The sequence below is a fragment of the Alligator mississippiensis genome, chromosome 1 (genome assembly GCF_030867095.1).
Source record: "Alligator mississippiensis isolate rAllMis1 chromosome 1, rAllMis1, whole genome shotgun sequence".
Taxonomy (NCBI): domain Eukaryota; kingdom Metazoa; phylum Chordata; order Crocodylia; family Alligatoridae; genus Alligator; species Alligator mississippiensis.
Genome location: NC_081824.1, coordinates 308,781,360 through 308,802,225, shown reverse-complemented (window position 1 = coordinate 308,802,225; position 20,866 = coordinate 308,781,360). Strand labels below are relative to the sequence as shown.

General features: G+C 40.9%; 1 protein-coding gene across 8 annotated transcripts in view; it reads right to left on the bottom strand.

Moving 5' to 3' along the window:
* The window catches only part of DMD (dystrophin), a 2,172,325-nt gene that overhangs the window by 1,969,291 nt on the left and 182,168 nt on the right, over window positions 1–20,866 (bottom strand). The window contains exon 1 of one of the 8 annotated variants that reach the window (XM_019486280.2): window positions 19,323–19,497. The exons of the other annotated variants lie outside the window; for them this stretch is intronic. Within the exon in view, the coding sequence (XP_019341825.1) occupies window positions 19,323–19,419 (97 nt within the window). The 5' untranslated portion in view covers window positions 19,420–19,497. Of the gene's footprint in view, window positions 1–19,322; window positions 19,498–20,866 lie in introns of those variants that run through there. 8 annotated transcript variants of the gene reach the window in all.

Genomic DNA, 20,866 nt, shown 5'->3' with positions numbered 1-20,866 from the left:
CAGAAGTGTTACTGAACTGTCTGCAATGATGATCATATCTTTAGTCCTGAGCTATTATAATTAATAGTCAGAAAAAGGGAAATCTCTCCAAATTTCCCAGACTCAGATGGCACAATGGTAACTTATAATTCAATAGAGAAAATAGTTGATCTATATCAACAGAGAAAAGAGTTGATTTTGTATAATATTCATTCTACACACACACACACACACACTATTGAGAGAGAGAGAAGGTTAAGAAAACAATTAATTTAATTAATTATTTTACTGAAGATTTTTCTTTCCTCCCACCTACTCTTCTAAGAAAGAAGGCAACAGCATAATCTTGTTGTTTACTCCCTGTGGTTAACATTATTTACTTTAATATTAAACTTCAGCCCCTGCACTGTTAAATGACTGTAACTAGGATTGCAAGGGGGCTGCTCTTCAATGGCTTGAATATTCATTTGTTGCTTTGAGCCAAATGCATCCGCCAAGAGACAGCCAAACCTTGTATCATTTAAAATAAATAGAAACCACTCCATGCATTTCTAAATATGCCCAGAAATGGGCCCCTTTGATGTGTTCCTGAGACCCAATTTCCATTTGCCTTTTTTATTTCTTCTGTTTCATTATGCCGACCTTCAGAAGCTCAAACTCCTTCAAGCATTAACTGCAAACTAAATCAAGCAATTTTAGGTTACCCCTTCTCTTCCCCGTCAGAAAAAAAGTCAGGAGTCTTCCTTCTATTGCAAACCTGAACTGCCTGGAAAAAAAAATCTTAAAACCTGTGCTTTACTTAAGAATAGTAACTCAACTGCTCAGTAGCTGGTGCCTGATGAATAGTACAATGTCCAAAAAATATATTGAAATATTCAAAGAATGCTTCTGTCCTGTAGACATTTTTAGTCAGAGTAATTATATGTGCAAACCAGCTTTCCCCGGACTGAAGCTCTCTGATTTCATCACAACTTCTGCATACTTTTTCTGTCTTGCCTACCAAGCCATCTTCTTATTTATAAGAAGATGCAGAGCTATTTTCATTTGCTTACAGGCTAATCAACAAGATAAATAATTTTCAGGTGTTAAATACCATATCAAAGTGTAGAGAGAAACAACAGAGATTTCATCTGAGAATACCTCTGTCTTGAAGATTAATATGCCATTCGAATGGAAAGGTGGGGAAACTTAATTCTTTGAGCTACAATGAGAACAAAACACTTCCATGCTTGAATAAATATTCTATGGCTAGCCTCTGTCAGAAACAGATTAAGACATCAATCCATTTTTTCTCAAATTAATCCTGGGATTTTCCCATTCCTCTTCCTTTCCACTTGAAATAATGATTTTGAAAAGGCAACTAGAAGTCCCAGCTATCCACATTTGATTTTGGTCACTTCTTGTGATGGTTGACATGTTTCTTCCCCAATTTCTCATCAAGTGGAATGGTTATAAATATCTATTTCACAGTTCAGTTTGAGGATTAGTAGGCCAAATGCATCCCTGGGGTCCTATACAGACTTATCCCTCCCCCTAGTCCAAAATCAACCCAAACAAACAAACAAACAAACCCTCCTCCCAAAGATATACCAAGGTCCACAACTCATTCTTATGAGGTGGGAAATAAACTTAGAGGTCTTGCTGTTTGGTTATATATCCTGTTGGCATTGCAGCGTTCAACATATAAAACAAGGTATTCTAAAAAATTCCAGTGAAAAAATATAGTAATCGTATGGTAATTGTAGTATCAGACAGGAAGAAAGCAGCTAAGCTTTTTATTATCATGTCTGAGATTCAGAGAACTGAAAGGGAAAAAGTCTTTCCCATAGAGGTCACAGGTTTGAATGCCATAACAAGTGGGACAAAATGGGATAAAATCCACTATATCATCCCCACAAACTGTCTATCCTTTCTCATAGTGAATCTCAAAAAGGTATCAAAATGCTTAAGAATTCTGTCCACATAAGCTTCCTGCTAGGTCCTAACAGCTAGGAGGTCCCAACATGATTCTTACTACCAGCTAAACTCTGATTGGACCTGCATTTTTTCGCTCAAATTCAACCTCCAGGCTCACTCTTTTGATACACTTATCAACCTGAATGGCAAATGCAAAACCATAAACCTCCGGAGAATTCTCTGCAGGGCTACATCTGCTACTAAACGTAATTCTTGCTCACTCAAGGACACACAAAATACTCTTCAGAATATATCCTTATATTTGCAGCCAGGTTTTACCACTCCTCCTCCTAGTTACAATTAAAATAACCAAACCAACCAATTCTGGATGGTACATCTTTCTTCTCCTCTCACATACTATGTACCAAAAGTTTTCCCTTTAACCAGCTATCAGAAGAAGCTAGAATGTTCTCCCTGCAGGAATGTGCCACAGTGATCATCTAAAAAAAGATACAAGGCTCAAACGGAGTCATTAAAAACAAGTTTTATTAAGAACAAAGACAATCCAATTAAAATTAAAAGGATATCTGTGCAAGATATGTTCTGAAAATCTGAAAACTCCTATCTACATAGATAGAAGTGATACTTAGACATGAAAACAACCAATCTCTCTCTTTTCACAATAGCATGTTGTTCTTCATTTTTTTGCTCCCTGCTCTAATCTTTTAGTTTATCAGCGTGCCACCACTAGAGACAAATTTCATCTGGTACAAAATTTAGCTAGTGTGGAAGAAGGCAGAATGGCAGACAGACTGGCAATGACTTGAATTCCTAAATCACAGCTGCTCCAGCCCCAAATCCATTTAGGCCATGTACACACATACACAGGACCCAATCTACAGTGACATGGATTGCTTTAAAATGAGTGATTGTAGATTGGGTTCCAGATTGTGCACATGTTCTCCAGTGACAGAAGCTGCACCACGAATGTGATCTAAATAATTTGGGATGGGATGGGATGGGATGGGGTGAAGGGCAGGGAGGACCAGGGGCTGGGGGGCGGGGAAGTGAAGTGGGTCTGCAGAAGGGTTTGATGGGTCACAGTTTTTTCAGGATGATAGGGGTAAGGTTGGTGCATTTGTGGGGGATAGTCAGAGGACTAAAAATAGGGTCAGTGTTGGGTGAGTAGGAAAAGTGCAGCCTCAGGGCTGGGGTGAACCACTGGGCTTTACTAGCTGTGGGGTTGTGTTCCAAATGTGCACATATGTTCAGTTAAACTGAGCACAGGTTCATCTGGTCTACATAGTGCACCTCCTTAGGTGAACTAAATTAAATTGGGCCAGAGATTTTTTGCCCAATCTGAACTCCCCCAACATATATACAGTTCAACACTTAGTTCAACCTAACTAGGATTAGATCAATCTAAGCATAATATCTGCATGTACCCTTAGAGCAGCTGATGAGTGTCCTAAATTATACCAAGACTTTCTGGTACCTTAATGCCAAACTAGAATTGGGGGAACCACAGCATGGTCCATCCTACTTCTGTCATACTTCTTTATTCTGACAGTACTATGCTGAGGATGACCATTAATGGCAGGGGAGGGTCTGGCTACACTAGCTTTAAACCACTTATGAGTTCCCTCATGCTAGCCAAATCCTCTTGTGGCCTGTTTAGGGCCACATTCTGGCCATTTTATAATCCAGTTGGGTAACTCAAAATGAAATGGAGGGTGCGTATAAGGTGAGATTTATCTAAATGTCCAATCATACAGGTGTGCAGAGGGTTTAAATCAGCCCAAAAATGGGGTGCCCAATCTAAGTTAGTTCACTTGAGCAGGTGCACTAATTTATATCAAGATCAGGTGCACCCAATCTAAGAAAGGGTTAACCCGATCTCCAGAATGCCTCTCTGCATTCTCAGCACAGCTTCAGGACTGGGAAAGCCATAACGCTGCAGCTTCCTACCCCCTTGACCAGGCTATTTTTAGCCTCATGATTCCCTCCCCTGACCCAGCCAACCTACCCTGTGGACCTGCAAACTTGCTCTTTGTGGATCCACAAAGTAGGCCATCTACACCTAGACAGATTGCAAAGAACAGTGGTTCACATTCCTAGAGGACCTGAATTTCAAGACAGTTATCTCCCTTTTACCTTCATGCCATCTCAGTTATAATACCATATTATACTACCTTCAGTCAAGGGTACCATGAATCTATGCAACTTCAAAAAGGAGTCTTCTACGGAGAGTCTATTATGCCATGTCCACTATATATTTTCCCAGACCTATTACCTACTTTGGATGAACACACAGCTTCAGGTTTCTGGGTTTTTTTCTTACATATGTAACTCTTAAATATATTTCCTTTGAAGGTGTTTGCCCCAAATAGGGGCCTTTTTTACATCTTTGCATCCAAGATTCATAGATTCTACGGTCGGAAGGGACCTCAGTGGCCTATCTAGTCAGACCCTCTGTCCAGCAAGAAAAAGGTCACCAAACCTGGGATCATATGATCCCAGCCATGTGTCTGTCCAGTCTCCTCTTGAAGACCCCCAAGGATGGGGCGACCACCACCTCCCTTGGAAGCCCGTTCCAGATCCTGGCAAACCTGACCATGAAGAATTTTTTTCTAATGTCCAGTCTAAACCTTCTCTCCAGTAGCTTATGGCCGTTGTTCCAGGGGGTGCCCTGGTAAACAGATCATCGCCTACTTCATGTTGCTCTCCCCTTATGAATTTGTATGCCGCCACAAGGTCCCCTCTCAGCCTTCTGTTGGAGAGGCTGAAGAGGTTAAAGTCCCTTAGCCTTTCCTTGTAGGGCCTTCCCTGCAGACCTCCAATCTGCGGTGTCCAGAATTGGACACAGTACTCCAGCTGTGGCTTGACCAGTGCTGTGTAGAGAGGGAGGATCACCTCCTTGGACCTGTTTGTGAAGCACCTACGGATGCACAACAAGGAGCGATTGGCTCTGCTGACTACTTCATCACATTGACGACTCATGTTCATCCTGGAGTCAGTGACTCCAAGATCTCTTTCTGCCTCAGTGGTGCTGAGAAGGTCGCCCGCCAGCCTATAGGTATGGTGGCAGTTCTTTCTCCCTAGATGCAGCACCTTGCACTTGTCCTTACTAAATTGCATCCTGTTGCTCTCTGCCCACTTCACCATCTTCTCCAGGTCAGCCTGGAGTGTATTTTTGATTAATCCAGGTGGAAACTGTCTGATAACTGCTGTATTGGTTATTATAATGTGGGTGGGAAGGAACCCAGGAGCATGTTTCATTCTGAAGTTTTGGTGTCTAGAGGAACACCTTGCCCCAGGAATTAAGGAGACACATAAGATATAATAAAGCTGTTGAAAAAAGGTGAATCAGCGCTAGAACTGTACAATGTGTGAATTAAAGAAATGCTTACATTTCATGCTGTGTCTTAAAATCACCTCAACGTCAACTGACAGGCCTTTGCAAACTCCCTTCAACTAAGAGTGGTACTCTCTCAGTTCAGCTTTCTAAAGAACAGATAGTAGTATCTCAAAAACTACCGTCAAACTTGGCTCCTTTCCTGGCAAGCTTCACTAAAAAGATCGTATTGCTAAATGAGCATGGGGATAATTCCTCCTACACTTTTCTTATCCATTAAGCTGGTTTTACCACAGGAGAGCTGAGGAGCTGGGGATGAAGCTTGTAGGTGTTCAGGTTATGAATATAAATGGAGATTCCTCTTCTAGTCTTGTACATATAGTTCTTTGAATAGTAATAACATTTAATTTTTAGTTTTAATGTACATAATATTGAGCCCCACCAAAAAAGTATGAATACACCAAAAATGTCAGTTCCAGCACTGATTCACCTTTTTTCAACAGCTATATTATATCTTATGTGTTTTCTCAATTCCTGGGGCAAGGTGTTTCTCTAGACACCAAAACTTCAGAATGAAACATGCTCCTGGGTTCCTTCCCACCCATATTATAGTAACAAATACAGCTGTTATGAGACAGTTTCCACCTGAATGAATCAACAATACATTCTGAGCTGGTAGACACTGACATGCAGTATGAAGTGACAGTGGAGTTAATTGGTCACAGTCTGGCACTTTTCCTCTTCCCATATACTATATGCTGGTTCCTGTCTGTTTTACTGTCATTTGCATTACGTTACAGAGAGTGCAAAGTACCAAATAACCAAATGAATGTTCTCATAAGAATGATAAAAATAATAATATTGATACTTTGCATTTCTCCAGCATCTCTAACAGTTATCCCTTTGAGCTAATCATCATCATCCCCCGCAAGATCAATATGCATGGAAAAAAATAAAAATGTTGTTTCTATTTACTGTAAATTACAGTTTCATTGGGTTTTCTAGCCTCAGCTTTAACTCTGCATTTGAAGAGGGAGTCCTAGCAACAGAGGAGGGGGAGCACTTTCTGTTAGTTGAGAAGGCCAGGCCAGGCATTCCAAAGGTTGGAAGGATCAAGGCCACTGCCACCAAGAAGCAGCAATGGGTGGTGGTGGTGGCTGGAGACTCCCTTCTGTGGGGAATGGAGACATCTATCTGCTGGCCTGACCTGTTGTCTCAGGAGGTGTGCTCCTGGCTTGGAGCCTGAATCCAAGATATCATGGAAAAATTACTGAGACTCATCCAGCCCTCTGACTACTACCCCATGCTGCTCATCCATGTAAGTATCCATACTGCTAGGGGAGACCTTGAGCAGATCAAAAATGACCACAGGGCTCTGGGTGCAAGTGTGAAAAGGATGGGAGAGCTCAGGTGGTATTCACCTCAATCCTTCCAGTCAAAGGGAAGGGTCGGGGCAGGAAAAGATTCATTCTGCATGGCTGTGGAGCTAGTGTTGCCAGCAGGGCTTTGGCTTCTTAGACTATGGGGTGTTGTTCCAAGAAGGAGGATTGCCAGGAAGAGATGGGATCCACCTGACAAAGAGAGAGAAGAGCATCTTTGCAGACAGGTTCACTAACATAGTGAGGAGGGCTTTGAACTTGGTTCAACTGGGGGAAGGAGACCAAAGCCCTGTTAAGTGGGGAAGTCGGTGAATTGGAGGAAGAATAAGGAGGAGGAGGGCACCAGAGGGGAGGCCTTCTCATTCTTCCTGAGAAAGTAGGGGACTCAGCTAGTTACCTCGGTGCTTGTACCTGAATTACAGGAGCCTGGGAAACAAGCAGGAAGAACTGGAAATCCTCACACAGTTCTGGAATTATGACATGACTGGAATAACAGAGACTTGGTGGGATAGATCACATCACTGTCATGGATGGGTACAAACTGTTAAGGAAGGACAGATGGGAGAAAAGGAGGAGGAGTTGCACTATATGTAAAAGAGCTGTATGTTTGCTTAGAACTCCAGTACAGTAAGAAACTAGAGATAGACCCATTGAAAGTCTCTGGGCTAGGGTCAGAGGGGAGAGCAACAAGTGTGATGTCATGGTGGGGGTCTGTTATAGACCACCAAACCAGGAGGATGAGATAGATGAGGCCTTCTTCAAACAGTGCAATTTTCTGATCACAGGCCCTGGCTCTCATGGGGGACTTCAATCACCCTGGTATCTGCTGGGAGGGCAATACAGCAGTGCACAGGCAATCCAGGAAGGTTTTGGAGAGTGTTGGGGACAACTTCCTGGTGCAAGTGCTGGAGTGGCCAACTAGGGGCCATGGTCTTCTTGACCTGCTGCTCACAAACAGGGAAGAATTGGTGGGAGATGTAGTAGTGAATGGCAACTTGGGCAGCAACAAGCACAAAATTATTGAGCTCAGGATCCAGAGGAAAGGAAGGATGGAGAGCAGCAGAGTAAGAACCCTGGACTTCAAAAAAGCAGACTTCAACTCACTCAGAAAACTCATGGGCAGAATACCCTAGGAAGACAGTCTGAGGGAGGGAAGAGTCCAGGAGAGCAAGCTATACTTTAAAGAAGCCTTACTGAGAGTGCAAGAGCAAACCATCCTGATGTGCAGGAAGACTAGCAAGTATGGCAGAAGACCAGCTTGGCTTAGAAGGGAACCCTTCAGTAAAATAAATCACAAAAAGTGAGGTTATAAGATGTGGAAACTTGGACAAATAACTAGGGAAGAATATAAGAGCATTGCTTGGGCATGCAGAAATTAAGTCAGGAAGGCCAAATTGCAATGGGAGTTGCAGCTGCCAAGGGATGTAAAGGATAACAAGATGTTGGTAGCAAGAGGGGGATCAGGAAAATTGTGGGTCCCATATGACAGAGGACGGAGAAAATACTTAAGTGCTCAATGCTTTTTTGCCTCAGTCTTCACAGGCAAAGTCAGCTCCCAGACCACAGCACCAGGCAGGACAGTTTGCAGAGGAGGTGAGCAGCCCTCAGTGGTGAAAGAACAGATTAGGGACTATTTAGAAAAGCTGGATGTGTACAGGTTCATGGAGCCGGACCTGATGCACTTCAGGGGAGGTGAGGTGAGATGGCTGATGTGATTGCAGAGCCATCATTGTTGAAAACTCATGGCAATCAAGAGAGGTCCCTGATTAATTGGAAAAGGGCAAACATGGTGCCCATATTTAAGAAAGGGAAAAAGAAGGATCCAGGGAACTACAGATCAGTCAGCCTCACCTCTGTCCCTGGAAAAATCATGGAGAAGATTCTCAAGGAATCGATTTCTAAGCATTAAGGGGACGAAAGGGTGATTAGGAAGAGTCAGCATGGATTCACCAGGGGCAAATCATGCCTGACCAACCAGATTGCCTTCTATGATGAGATGTCTGCCTCTGAGGATGCAGAGAGATGGGTGGATGAGGTGTACCTTGATTTTAGCAAGGCTTTTGATATGATCTCCCTCAACATTCTTGCAGGCAAGCTAAGGAAATATGGGATGGATGGGTGGACTGTAAGGTGGATAGAAAACTGGCTGCAGCATTGGGCTCAGAGAGAAGTAATCAACGGCTCGATGTCTAGTTGGCCACTGGTATCAAGTGGAGTATCCCAGGGGTTGGTCCTGGGGCCAGGTTTGTTCAATGTCTTCATCAAGGGCCTGGAAGTTGGCATAGAATGCACCCTCAGTAAGTCTGCAGATGATACCAAGCTTGGGGGAGTAAGAGATACACTGCAGGGTAGAGCTAGGATTCAGTGACCTAGACAAATTGGGGGTTTGGGCTAAAAGTATACTCATGAGGTTCAACAGAGACAAGTGCAAAGCCCTGTACTTAGGAGGGAAGAAGCCCATGCATCAGTGCAGGCTGGAGGTTGATTGGCTGTGCAGCAGCTCTGCAGAAAAGGAGCTGGGGGTTACAGTGAATAATAAACTGAATGTAAGCCAACAGTGTGCCCTTGTTGCCAAGAAAGCTAATGGCATACTGGGCTGCAGTGGTAGGTGTGTTGCCAGTAGCTCAAAGGAAGTGATTATTCCTCTGTATTTAGCACTGGTGAGGCCACATCTAGAGTACTGTGTTTAGTTTTGGGCCCCTCAATACAGAAAGGATATGGATAAATTGGAGAGAATCCAGCAAAAGGCAATGACAATGGTGATGGGGCTGGGGAACCTGATTTATGGGGAGAGGCTGAGGGAACTGGGCTTATTTAGTCTAGAAAAGAGAAGACTGAGGGGTGACTTAATAGCAGTCTTCTACTCCCTGAAGTGGGGTTCAAAAGAGGATGGAGCTAGACTATTCTCAGTTCTGGCAGGTGACAGAATAAGAAGCAATGGTCTCAAGTTGCAACAAGGGAAGTCTAAGTTAGCTATATTAGGAAGAATTCTCTCATTAGGAGGGTAGTAAAACACTGAAACAGATTACCCAGAGTGGTGGTAGAAGCTCCATCCTTGGAAGTTTTCAAGACCCCTCTAGACAAAGCTTTGGCTGAGTTGATCTAGTTGGGAATGGTCCTGTTTTGAGCAGGGTGGGTGGACTAGATGATCTCCTCAGGTCCCTTCCAACCCTAATTTCCTATGATTCTATGAAAAGCAAACTTTAAGTCACTCTGGGAACTGAAGTACAGAATCCTTGGGGAGGCCAATCTGAGGGGGAGAGGAGGTCAGGATATCTGGTTGTACTTTAAAGAACTTTACTGAGAGTGCAGGAAGAAACCATCCTGAGGTCCAGGAAGACTAGAAAGTATAAAAGAAAACCAGCTTGGCATAACAGGGAACTCTTCAGTGAAATAACACACAAAAAGGAAGTTTACAAGAAGTGGATACTTGGACAAACAACTAGGGAGGAGTATAAGAGTATTGCTCAGGCATGCAAGCATGAAATCAGGCAGGTCAAAGCACAGTTGGAGCTGCAGCTAGCAAGGGATGTGAGAGGTAACAAGAAGGGTTTCTATAAGTATGTCAACAACAAGGGGAAGATCAGGGAAAGGGTGGGTCCCTTACTGAATGGAGGAGGCAATCCTCTAGTGATAGAGGATGCGGAAAAGGCTAACATACTCAATGCCTTTTTCACCTCAGTCTTCACAGGCAAGGTCACCTCCCAAACTACTACACCAGGCAGCACAGTTTGGGGAAGAGGTGACTAGCCCTCAGTGGTAAAAGAACAGTTTAGGGACTATTTAGAAAAGCTGGATGTGTACAAGCCCATGGGGCTAGATAGGATGCACCCATAGGTGGTGACGGAGTTGGTCCATGTGACTGTAGAGCTGCTGGCCATCATCTTTGAAAATTCATGGCAACTCGGAGAGGTCCCGGCTGATTGGAAAAGGACAAATATTAGTGGCTATCTTTAAGAAAGGAAAAAAGGAGGATTCAGGGAACTACAGACTGGTCAACTTCACCTCAGTCCCTGGAAAAATCATGGAGCAGGTCCTCAAGGAATCAATTTCTAAGCAGTTGGAGAAGGTGATTAGGAACAGTCAACATAGATTTATCAAGGGCAAGTCATGACTTGACCACCATGATTGCTTTCTGTGATGCGATGACTGGCTCTGTGGATGTGGGGAGACCAGTGGATGTGATATACTTTGACTTTAGCAAGGCTTTAGATATGGTCTCTCACAGCATTCTCGCGAGCAAGCTACCTGGAAAACGTAATGGAGGGCATCCTCAGCAAGATTACAGATGACACCAAGCTGCGTGGAGTAGTAGGTATACTGGAGGGTAGGGCTAGGATTCAGAGAAACCTCACCAAATTGAAAGATTAGACCAAAAGAAATCTCATGAGGTTCAATAAGGACAACTGCAAAGTCCTGCACTGAGGATGGAACAATCTTTCTAGGATTTAGGATGGCCTGGGGACTGACTGGCTAAGCAGCAACTCTGCAGAAAAGGACATGGGGATTACAGCAGACAATAAGCTGAATGTGAGATAACATCCTGTCCCCATTGTGAGGAAGGCTAATGACATGCTGAGCTGCATTTAAAGGACATGCTGGTAGTATAAAGGAAGTGATTCTTCCCTTCTATTCAGCACTGGTGAGGCCACATCTGGAATACTTTGTCCAGTTTTGGGCCACCCAGTACAGAAAGTTGGAAAGGAACTAGCAGAGGACAATGAAAATGGTTAGGGGTTTGGAGCACCTAATTTATGGGGAGAAGCTGAGAGAACTGGGCTTTAGTCTGGAGAAGAGAAGACAGAGAAGGGATTTAGTAGAAGCTTTCAATTACCTGAAGGCAGGTTCCAAAGAGGATGGAGCTAGACTGTTCTCAGTGGTGGCAGAACAAGGAGCAATGGTCTCAAGTTGCAGCAAGGAGAAGTTCAGTTTAGATATAAGAAAACATCTCTCATAAGGAGGGTAGTAAAGCACTGAAACAGGTTACTCAGAAAGGTTGTGGACTCTACATCCTTGGAGGTTTTTAAGACCTGGCTAGGTTTTTAAGGCCCAGCTGGGATGATCCTGCTTAGAGCAGGGGGTAGATGACCCCCTGAGGGGGTAGATGATCTCCTGAGGTCCCTTCCAATCCTAATTGTCTATGTTTCTATGATCTGATTTTGGGGATAGGAAGTCAAACTCCTTTTGTTAATTATGTGTAATTCCTTGGCATTGGAAAGCACTTTTACCCGTGCTTCATAAAGTGCCATACACATTGTTGTCACACAATAAATAATAAAATGCTTGCATTAAAAAGTAGTAAAATTATAAAGGGTTGTTGCAAAAGCAAAGATAACTTTCTAAGAAGCTACTGATGTATTTTCTGCAACAGAGCTGATTGTGCCATTTCTTATACAAGAGGTTGACCAGGTCACTCAAGAACCATAATAAATACCAATTTAAATAAGGCTTCCTTAAAAATACATTTGTATACATTTCTTCCAGCCACAAACTTAGTTTGACATTATAGTCATGGAAAAATGTACTCTTTCTTTATTGTTTTGCCACCTTCATTGTCTGCTGTGACACTTCACTCGACTTTCATAATACAGAAGAGATTACACCTAATGGCCATCTGGCTTAATAGACAATGCCTCTGAGGACAGTGCAGGATTAGGTGTCATTACTGATGCTAAGAATTTACTTCATAAAGCACTTCTACATGTTCAAAGAGATTACAGATATTAATTAAGTCTTTGCTTCTCAGAGAGATAGGTAACAAATATTATTCTAAACTGAGAAACCAACAGTGCTTCTGGGACTTAGTGACAGCTGGGAGTAGAACCCTATAACTCCCATCACTTAGCCATAGACCTCAGGCAATGGTCCGGTGTTTTACCATTTACTGTCTCAGTCTTTTTCAATCCTACCTGCTTACTTTGTCAAAACTGGCCACTCATCTAATCTCATTACTCCTGAAGGTTTGAAATGGAATGAGTCTGAGAGCAAACATAATTAGTTACTGGGATTTACTAACATCTGTAGCATGTTTTTTGCTCTTAACTTTTGAGGGCAAGTTATTGGAAATGACACACGAGGATTTAGTCACAAGATTAACCTGACTGAAATCCTGGGAAAATCATTTTACATTTTTTTTTTTTTAATATGTGTTTCTAAGTGTTCACATTGATGCAGGTATTAGATCAAACTCCTTCTCTGTTTCTCAATAACCTGGAACAAGTCCACATAAAAAAATATATATAAAAAAGTAAATAACTTTGCAACTAATCCTAGGCTTATGCCTGGCTTTGAATAACATATACAACATTGAACAGCAAACACTTCAAAAGAAAAAGCATTCAATAAATCATGCATTTGTTGTGAACAACAGCCTGTTTTAATGACTTCAAAACTCTGTCAAAGATCATCCACCAGGTCCATATGCAATTACTCTAACAGATCATGGCCATAATAATTTGGAAAAAAATAAAGAATAATATTTGGAAAATGCACACCCAGATTTAATGCTTTCCACCTGATCCACTATCTTGGTAATTATTATGCACTTCCAACTGAGAGCTTATGTTCATTGTATAAGATATTAGACTGTCCTTTTCAGTGCTTTGTAATCCCCATCTCGTACCAAATAAAAGCAGCAGTGGCCGCCTGTACTATGTCAAAGTCAGTAGCACCAAAAAGATCATTTATTTAACTAAATGGGTGAACAATACTATTCTGCCTTGTCTTTTGAACAGCAAAGTTTGTAACTGTGGAAGATTTATTAATTCCATTTGTAGCCATCAATATCAAATTACAGAGGAGTTACCATTGTCACTATGTAATAAGAGGAAATAAACATACATTAAACATAAGTATATTGTGGAAATATACAAATGGTTTTCTTGAAAAAAGACAAATGATGAATCTTTTATCTGTATCTTTGTGTTATTTGTTGCAACAATATATGCGAGTTGCATGAAGGCTGTATATTAATACTGCTACTCCTTAAAAAGTGTACTAAAAAGAAGATGCAATGGTTTTATATCATGTGGTTTTTAACTTTTAGGGTGACACATTGATGTAAATATGAGGAGCTGTCACTTAAGGAAGCTGACCCCATGAATTCTAGGCTAGAGACAGACATTATGCATAAACTGGTATAAGTGATCAAAAACTGGTCTATACCTGTAACAGAACAAAGTTTCAGTGCACATAGACTGGTTTCAAAATGGCAGAAACTAGTTTAAGATGGGCCTGGATGCATGTAGACTGTTCCTTCCCCTTCCCCCACTCCCTCCAGGCTTGGCAGTGGCTAGCAAACCGGGAGGAACACTCAAGCACCCTCCACTTTTTGGAATCACTAGTGTAGATTTCTGTGTGCCTTGGTCAATGATGAAGCCTGAACATGAGCTGCATTCATTACTGGTCCAATCTACGCAGCTTAGAGAAACCTGCAAGCACTGGATCAGTTCCACCTCAGGCTTTTTGACAGTCTGTACATAGCCCAATATGCTTTATACCTAAGCATCAGAGAGACGGAGAAGGACAAGAAAGCAAGAGTGTGATTTACACTGAGGAAACACTTTCAAGTGGCTTCATTTTCCTCGATGTATTTAAAGTTTGTTTTTCCCCCTGCCTGTGTGACAGGTCACAGAGAGGAGGGAGACTAATTATGAGCACTGGACAAGACCAAAGAAGCACTTTGCACATTTCAGCCTCTTAAATTTCTTTAAATATTCAGTTCAGTCAGTCCCAATGTGAGGTGGCACTGCTGCAGGGACTTCCAGTGTTCTTGAGGATATATTCATGACACAAACACTTTTTCTATTTTGATTTCTTTGTAAATAAATAAAGCATAAATAAATAAGGTATTGTTTCTCTCTACAGAGGACACAAATGCAAGTGATAAGGAATGTCTAAGCACTGACCTCACTACAAGTCAGTACTCTGTCTCCCAATGAGGGCCTTTCTGTGAAATCCCTTTTTTCTTCTTCCATACACACTGACTCCATAAAACAATACACACAAGCTTTCTAGCTTTTCAGTGACTTGGGTCATCTTTTGATATTGTACAGCTGGACCTATTGCTTTTGAAATCAACTCAACTCATACTTAGTAGCTGGACCATGAGTCTATGAGAAGGGAGAAGGCATACTTTCTGTCATGTAAAAGGAGAAATACTGGAGTAGAGCTGAAAGCCTACTCCTCATTTTTGTGTTGTCAAGTCTATGCTCTCAGGGAGGGAGTCTTGTTGGAAGGTCTTTGGGGTTTCTTTTAACTACCTCAAAATCATAACTGGTGAGCCTAGAATCTACATCTAGCATAGAGATGTAGTCTATCTCCATGTCTTACTCTTACTTGGCTTCATTCTAGGCCCAGCAGGTGGCATTGTGGCTTAAGGTCAACTGAGACCTTCCTACCTACCCAAACAGTATCATATTGTGTTCCCTCGGATAAAATGGTAGGAGAAACTTCAGGCCACTTTTCTTGAAGAAAATAAACATGAATGCTAAAAAAAGTATGTTCAGAGTTTCGGGATATATTTTTTCAGAGTGGCAGATTATTGGAAAAATCCCTCCACTGTGGGAAAGACGTACATCTGAGGTTGTTAACTCAGAAGTTCTGACACTGGCACTAGGACAATTTTAAAAGGAAATTACTACTGTGTTTTTTAAGAATGTCACCCTGCCTCTTAAAAAAAACAGAACAAAAGAAAAAAAATACAAAAAATGGCTACGGGAGTATCCTGATTTTTGCTTTTAAGATAGCATTACCCTGTCACCAAAATATTAGAATTTCTAACCAGACTGGAAAGAAGCAAACAAGGTTGTCTAAGAATCAATATGATTCCTGGGAACCTAATCTTCCCTGCCATTCAAATGGGGCATGTCTACACATCGCCCTACGGTAATATAGCAATGTGCTACATCACCATATGGAGCACTATGGCAATATAGTGATCTTGCAGGTCTTCACCTGGTCACCAGCATGCCACTACAACAACACAGCAGTTAAATCTGTGTGTCACATGCACAGCACTAACCACCAGGACTGCACCATGCTTTAGTACTTCCAACAGGACTTTTGGAAGTACTAAAGCACAGCACCGTAGCAGCATCGCCATATAGCAATGTGTAGACATGCCCATGAAGTCCCACATTCGGCCATACTGACAGCAAGTTTCTTCCAAATGCCAGTCCCACCATTGTTGATAGAGTCCTGCCTTTGTCCTTCCCCACCCACCTGAGACCTTCCCAAGAAATGGGACTTTTGGAGCATTAGGAAGATGTGACAACCCCTGCTCACATCTTCTCCTAGCGAGACCCATCTACCAGCCATAGGATTCTAGAGTTCACCATTCTTGATTTTACTATCACCTGATAACTGTTCTTTCTTGTCTGCCCATGCTGTCTAGTACATACTGCTAATCTCAGTCTCAGACTGTCTTTCCTCTTGCTTCTCACTGTTTACATCCCAGGTCTTCCCCTTCAGCTCTCATACAACATCCATTGCATCTGTGCCCTACCATTTCTCTCCTGCACCTAATCTCATCTTTTCTCAGTTAAATTCCCATAAGCACAAAACACTAAGACTTGAAATACCCTGTAAACAACCATAATCTGTATTAAGATTTAAAAATCTTCTATTGTATAGAACCTTAAATACCATCAAGATGTGAATGTAACCTAGTAAACCTGCTACATGATTTGTCAGTCTTCTCTGTTCACTTAACTCAATGACTTATTTTATTATGCTCATTTGCAAATTATGTTCAAAGACATTACAGACTAACTTAGAACATCTAACACAATAGGTTCCTTATGCTTGGTTCAGGATCCAGGCCAAAACAGAATAGAAATTATAGTAGTAGCTATGAACAAGTTATATGCCTGAAAAATAATTGTCACCTTTTTCTTCCTCCACCCAAAACAACTCTGCAGTTCTCCCTTAAATATGTCTTGCTAATACAAGAAAACCAAGCAACTATGTCTTAAGTATACAGACACTGCCAGATTGCATGTGCTAACATGTGTAAACATACATGTCCCTGCCACAAATTCAGACCTGGTATAGAATTCCTTACACCAATCACTGAACACACCCCCAAATTTGGGAGTACTCAAATATTTCTGGTTTTGGCTCATTTCTAAATATAATATGTTGTGTGTTAGCTGCATAAGTCAAGTGTGTTCAGAAATAATACATACAAAGAGGTAGACTTTATGCAATTCTACTGGAAAATCATCTGTTTGGTCTGGTTGTTTCCTCTTCTCTTTAATTTAATTTATTTCGCTACCAAAGCTTCTCTGAGAAAACACGCACACACATCTAAATATCATCCTTCATCTAGCATCTTGTGAAACAGTAAAAGAAAAGGAATAGACTGGTTGTCTCCTTTAACCCCGACAATTCTTAGATTTCATGACTTTAAGGTTGGCAGAATTTTTTTTTCTAGTCATCATTATAAAAATTGGTTACCTTACTAGATAGCTTTCCCCAGGCCGTTATACTGTAGGTCTATAAATAATCAACTGCTAGCTCCACCTAGTGTCTTCTTAATTCATCAGTAAAACAAAAAGCTAAAAGCAATTACTATTGGCAAAATGTAAGTAAACCATAAAAACCCTGTTTCGAAATGGATGGTAGCCACAGATGGCATGCAATTATGATATTTTCATCAAAAGCTAAACCATATTTTAAGTAACTATTGTACAGTTGTAGTAAGCCAGTATCCTTCCAGCAAGGCACAAGTGACAGCTTCATGGTAGCAAATATACTCAGTGGATAATGGTTGGATTAAATGTTCTCTTGAGGTCCTTTTCAGCCTTACTTCTCTATGATATAACAATTTTACTATTATTCTGAAAAGGGGAATGGAACTTAAGCTGTTTAAATGGGATATATACTCTATTACATTCATAATCAACTACAAAGACAGTTTCCCTTTCAAGCTAACAGAACCATTCTGCCAGAGCAAGACAGCATTTTTATCATCATCATCTGAACTACAGAATGATTTGTGATCATGTAAACATGACAGTGAGTTTAGTCGTGTACTGTAAGGGCTGGTCTTTGTCCAATAGTAATAGTTTAAATGGTCTCACTGAAGTAAGCAAATAAAAGCTCAAACCACCACACAGTATATTAGTTTTACTGATCTCTATTTTAAAACTTTTTAAATGCTAGTTTGGTGCTGTGTATTTGAAACCATTTTTCTAAAAAAATTACTAAAGTTCTACTCCATAATGTTTAGGGTTCATCCTGATCTTCTCTTGAAATCTACTCAACATTAAAAGTTAGAACACACCAATGAACAGTACATTAAGAACAATATGCAGACATTATCTTTGCAAACATATATAATGTAGCAGGAAGTTTAATGACAACATATTTATGCCCTAAATTAATAAGTTAATTTAGCATAACCTTATTTTGTGGACTATTAGGTTTGCTCCACTGGTAACCATACTTCAGGAGTGAGGGTGTCTGGGGATGGGAGGGCGACAGGTTCTTCCTTACAGTCACAAAATAACACTTTTACTTGTTCCTGGAACAATCTACACCAAGATAATTGACATCTATTTTAAACCATCACCTGCACAAAACATTTTAGGGGGTTTTACCCTAGTGGTCATAACATATATTTCAATATGTGCAATTTATCCTTAATGACTGCTCAGGGTTGCAGAGACAGAGAGGGTGAGAAAGTACGTGCATCTATGTGTACACACACGCGTACGTGCCTGCATGCATTAAAGTAATACAAATACCCCCCCCCCCCAAAAACAAAAACAACCTAGCTTTAAATAAGCCAAAACTTTTTTGTTACAGTCAGTTGAAACTTATGCTTATATCTCATCTGGTTTAAAGTATTTACAACTGCAATGCAATGACTGTCAAAAAAATTTACTGCAGCATAGAATATCAGTTTAATAAAATGCATGTAAGCTAATACTGTGTAATGTTTCCAAAAATAAAAGAATACCCCAATTTTCAATAATTTAGCATTTACTGTCATTTCTCATTAACAGCTTTCAAAACCCGATCTGAAACAAGCTGATACGGAGAAATTAAGAGCAGTAATCAAGCAAGAAATGATAGACCAGCTGGGTAGACATCAAGTTGGCAAAACGTGAATACAGTTCAATAGCTGAAACAGATGCTGGAGTTGTTGAAAAACCCTGCAGGAGATATTGATATATTTTCTTCATATATACCGAACAACCAATTAAATGTCAAGAGCTAAAAATTGATGAGGAACAAATCCGGTCAAAAAGAAACTAACTATAAAACATAAACCTGCAGTAATATTTGTTCATTATATCACAACATTCAATACAAGCACCTACATTTCCTCAGACTTCCTAAATATGCCAATATATCAATCAGAGCTTGCTACTAAATCACATGGAGCCTTTTTTTTTTAGTGTTTGGTTTCCCATCTGTTTGTTTCTATCTACCTGGAGGTGCTCAGACTCTTAGAAAATACTTTATTCTTTAATCTCCTCCTCCCATAGCACTCTCTTTCAGACAAGTTGGAGGCAAGCACAAAAAATGTAATGCAAGCATAAAAGCAAAATGGATTTTTCCTTGCAAAAGCAACATTGTTTTCAGAGTTTCAAGACCCCAGCAACAAATCCTCTGCCATCAACAGCAGCTCATTCTAACATATGCTTTGTCATGGTCAGTTTCTAATTACATTCATAATGATGCAACGGCTTCGATAATCCTACCTTCCATGCCAGCTGCTTTTCTTGTCACTCCATCATGCCAATAAGTTGGCTGCTGTAACAAATCAAGATAGTGCAAAACAGCATCTTTTCCCTGCATCTGTCATCTTCCTGAAAGCATTCTATTACTGCCGACTGCTGGGAACCAGAAAGTCTATTTGAATTCCAACAGCTCCCCTTTCGCATGATTCAAGTTAGGTTAGGTGGGCATGCCTAACATGATTCTCTCCGTCATTTATTATGCAGCTGCAACACCGTCGGTGTGGTAACCACCCCGACTTTATCTGATACGTCAGTCTCAAACCTATACCTCAGTGCAAACACACATGAGCCACAGAAGCATCCTGCATTTAATGAGCATTCTCTCTGCCTAAAAACCAGTGTATCTGCAAATCTGTTTCAAATCCTAGTTCACATTGTTCTCTAATGCTCATAAAAAGGTTTAAGGCTTTCTGCTTGTGTGTGTGTTTTCATTCCTTCCTTTCAATGAGCATCGCTCCTCCTGCACACTCTCAAATTATTCATACTTCAGTTAAATGTTTGCTGATTTGTATCCAACTATACAGCACCTTCACATGGAAACTCCCTGCTCTAAAGCTACTTCTAAAATAACAGTACTGGGTATTCAGGCTCTCAGCTCAGCTTCATTAAAAACATGGATTTTATAACATGTTCCTCGTCAAATTATATTCACATCTCTTCATTCTAATGAATGGCTGTCTAATGAGGATGCACTGGATTTGTAAGCAATTTGACTAAATCTACCTGTAGGAGACTTTTGCATTTGCTTTTTATGTTTTATGCATTTTAGCAGAAGGTAGTGTTCATGATTCTGTGTTACCAGCATCTTGCTATTCTTAAAGTGATACCACAGTTATAACAGCACCAGAAGCTGCCTTTCACTAACCTGTAGAGGACATTCCATAGTGCTTAGAGTTTACCCAACCTATTTGGAGGGTTTTGCAAAATTCAAAGTAATGGGATTAGTTCTGCCATTATTCAGTTATCATTTGCAGGTGGGGGGAAAGGGTTGGAGAAAAACTTGATGTACACATCAGTGATTTTAAAAAGAATTGTAATAGAAATTGATACACATACACCAATCTTCACCAAGTTAAATTAATGGTATCCTCTCCACCACTTCTGCCTGAGATTCTTTACAATTCAGAGCCAAGATGTTTCATCTTTAGTGTATCTGCTTTGCAATAAACGTCATAAACACCACCAGAGCTTGCTGAAAGCTTGAATGTCAAAATTAGAAAAAGTGATATTTTGTAAGAATGTGAAAACTAGGCTGAACTAGCCATCAAGAAAATGAAGCAGAAGGGGTTGGGAAGAGCTGCCATTAGGGCAAGACTTTACTTGGCCCTTTTACATTTACCCAGTGCAGTGGGAGAGAAGAGCATGGAGGACCACACAGAGCCTTCACCTGCTACTTGTGATGTGTGAGCAGAATTGTTAGCTTTCAGGATTTTAATCACTGGATTTCATAGCCAGGTTTTTCTTTAAAACAATCAAACAAACAGCCTTCCCCTCCCACTCCCCAC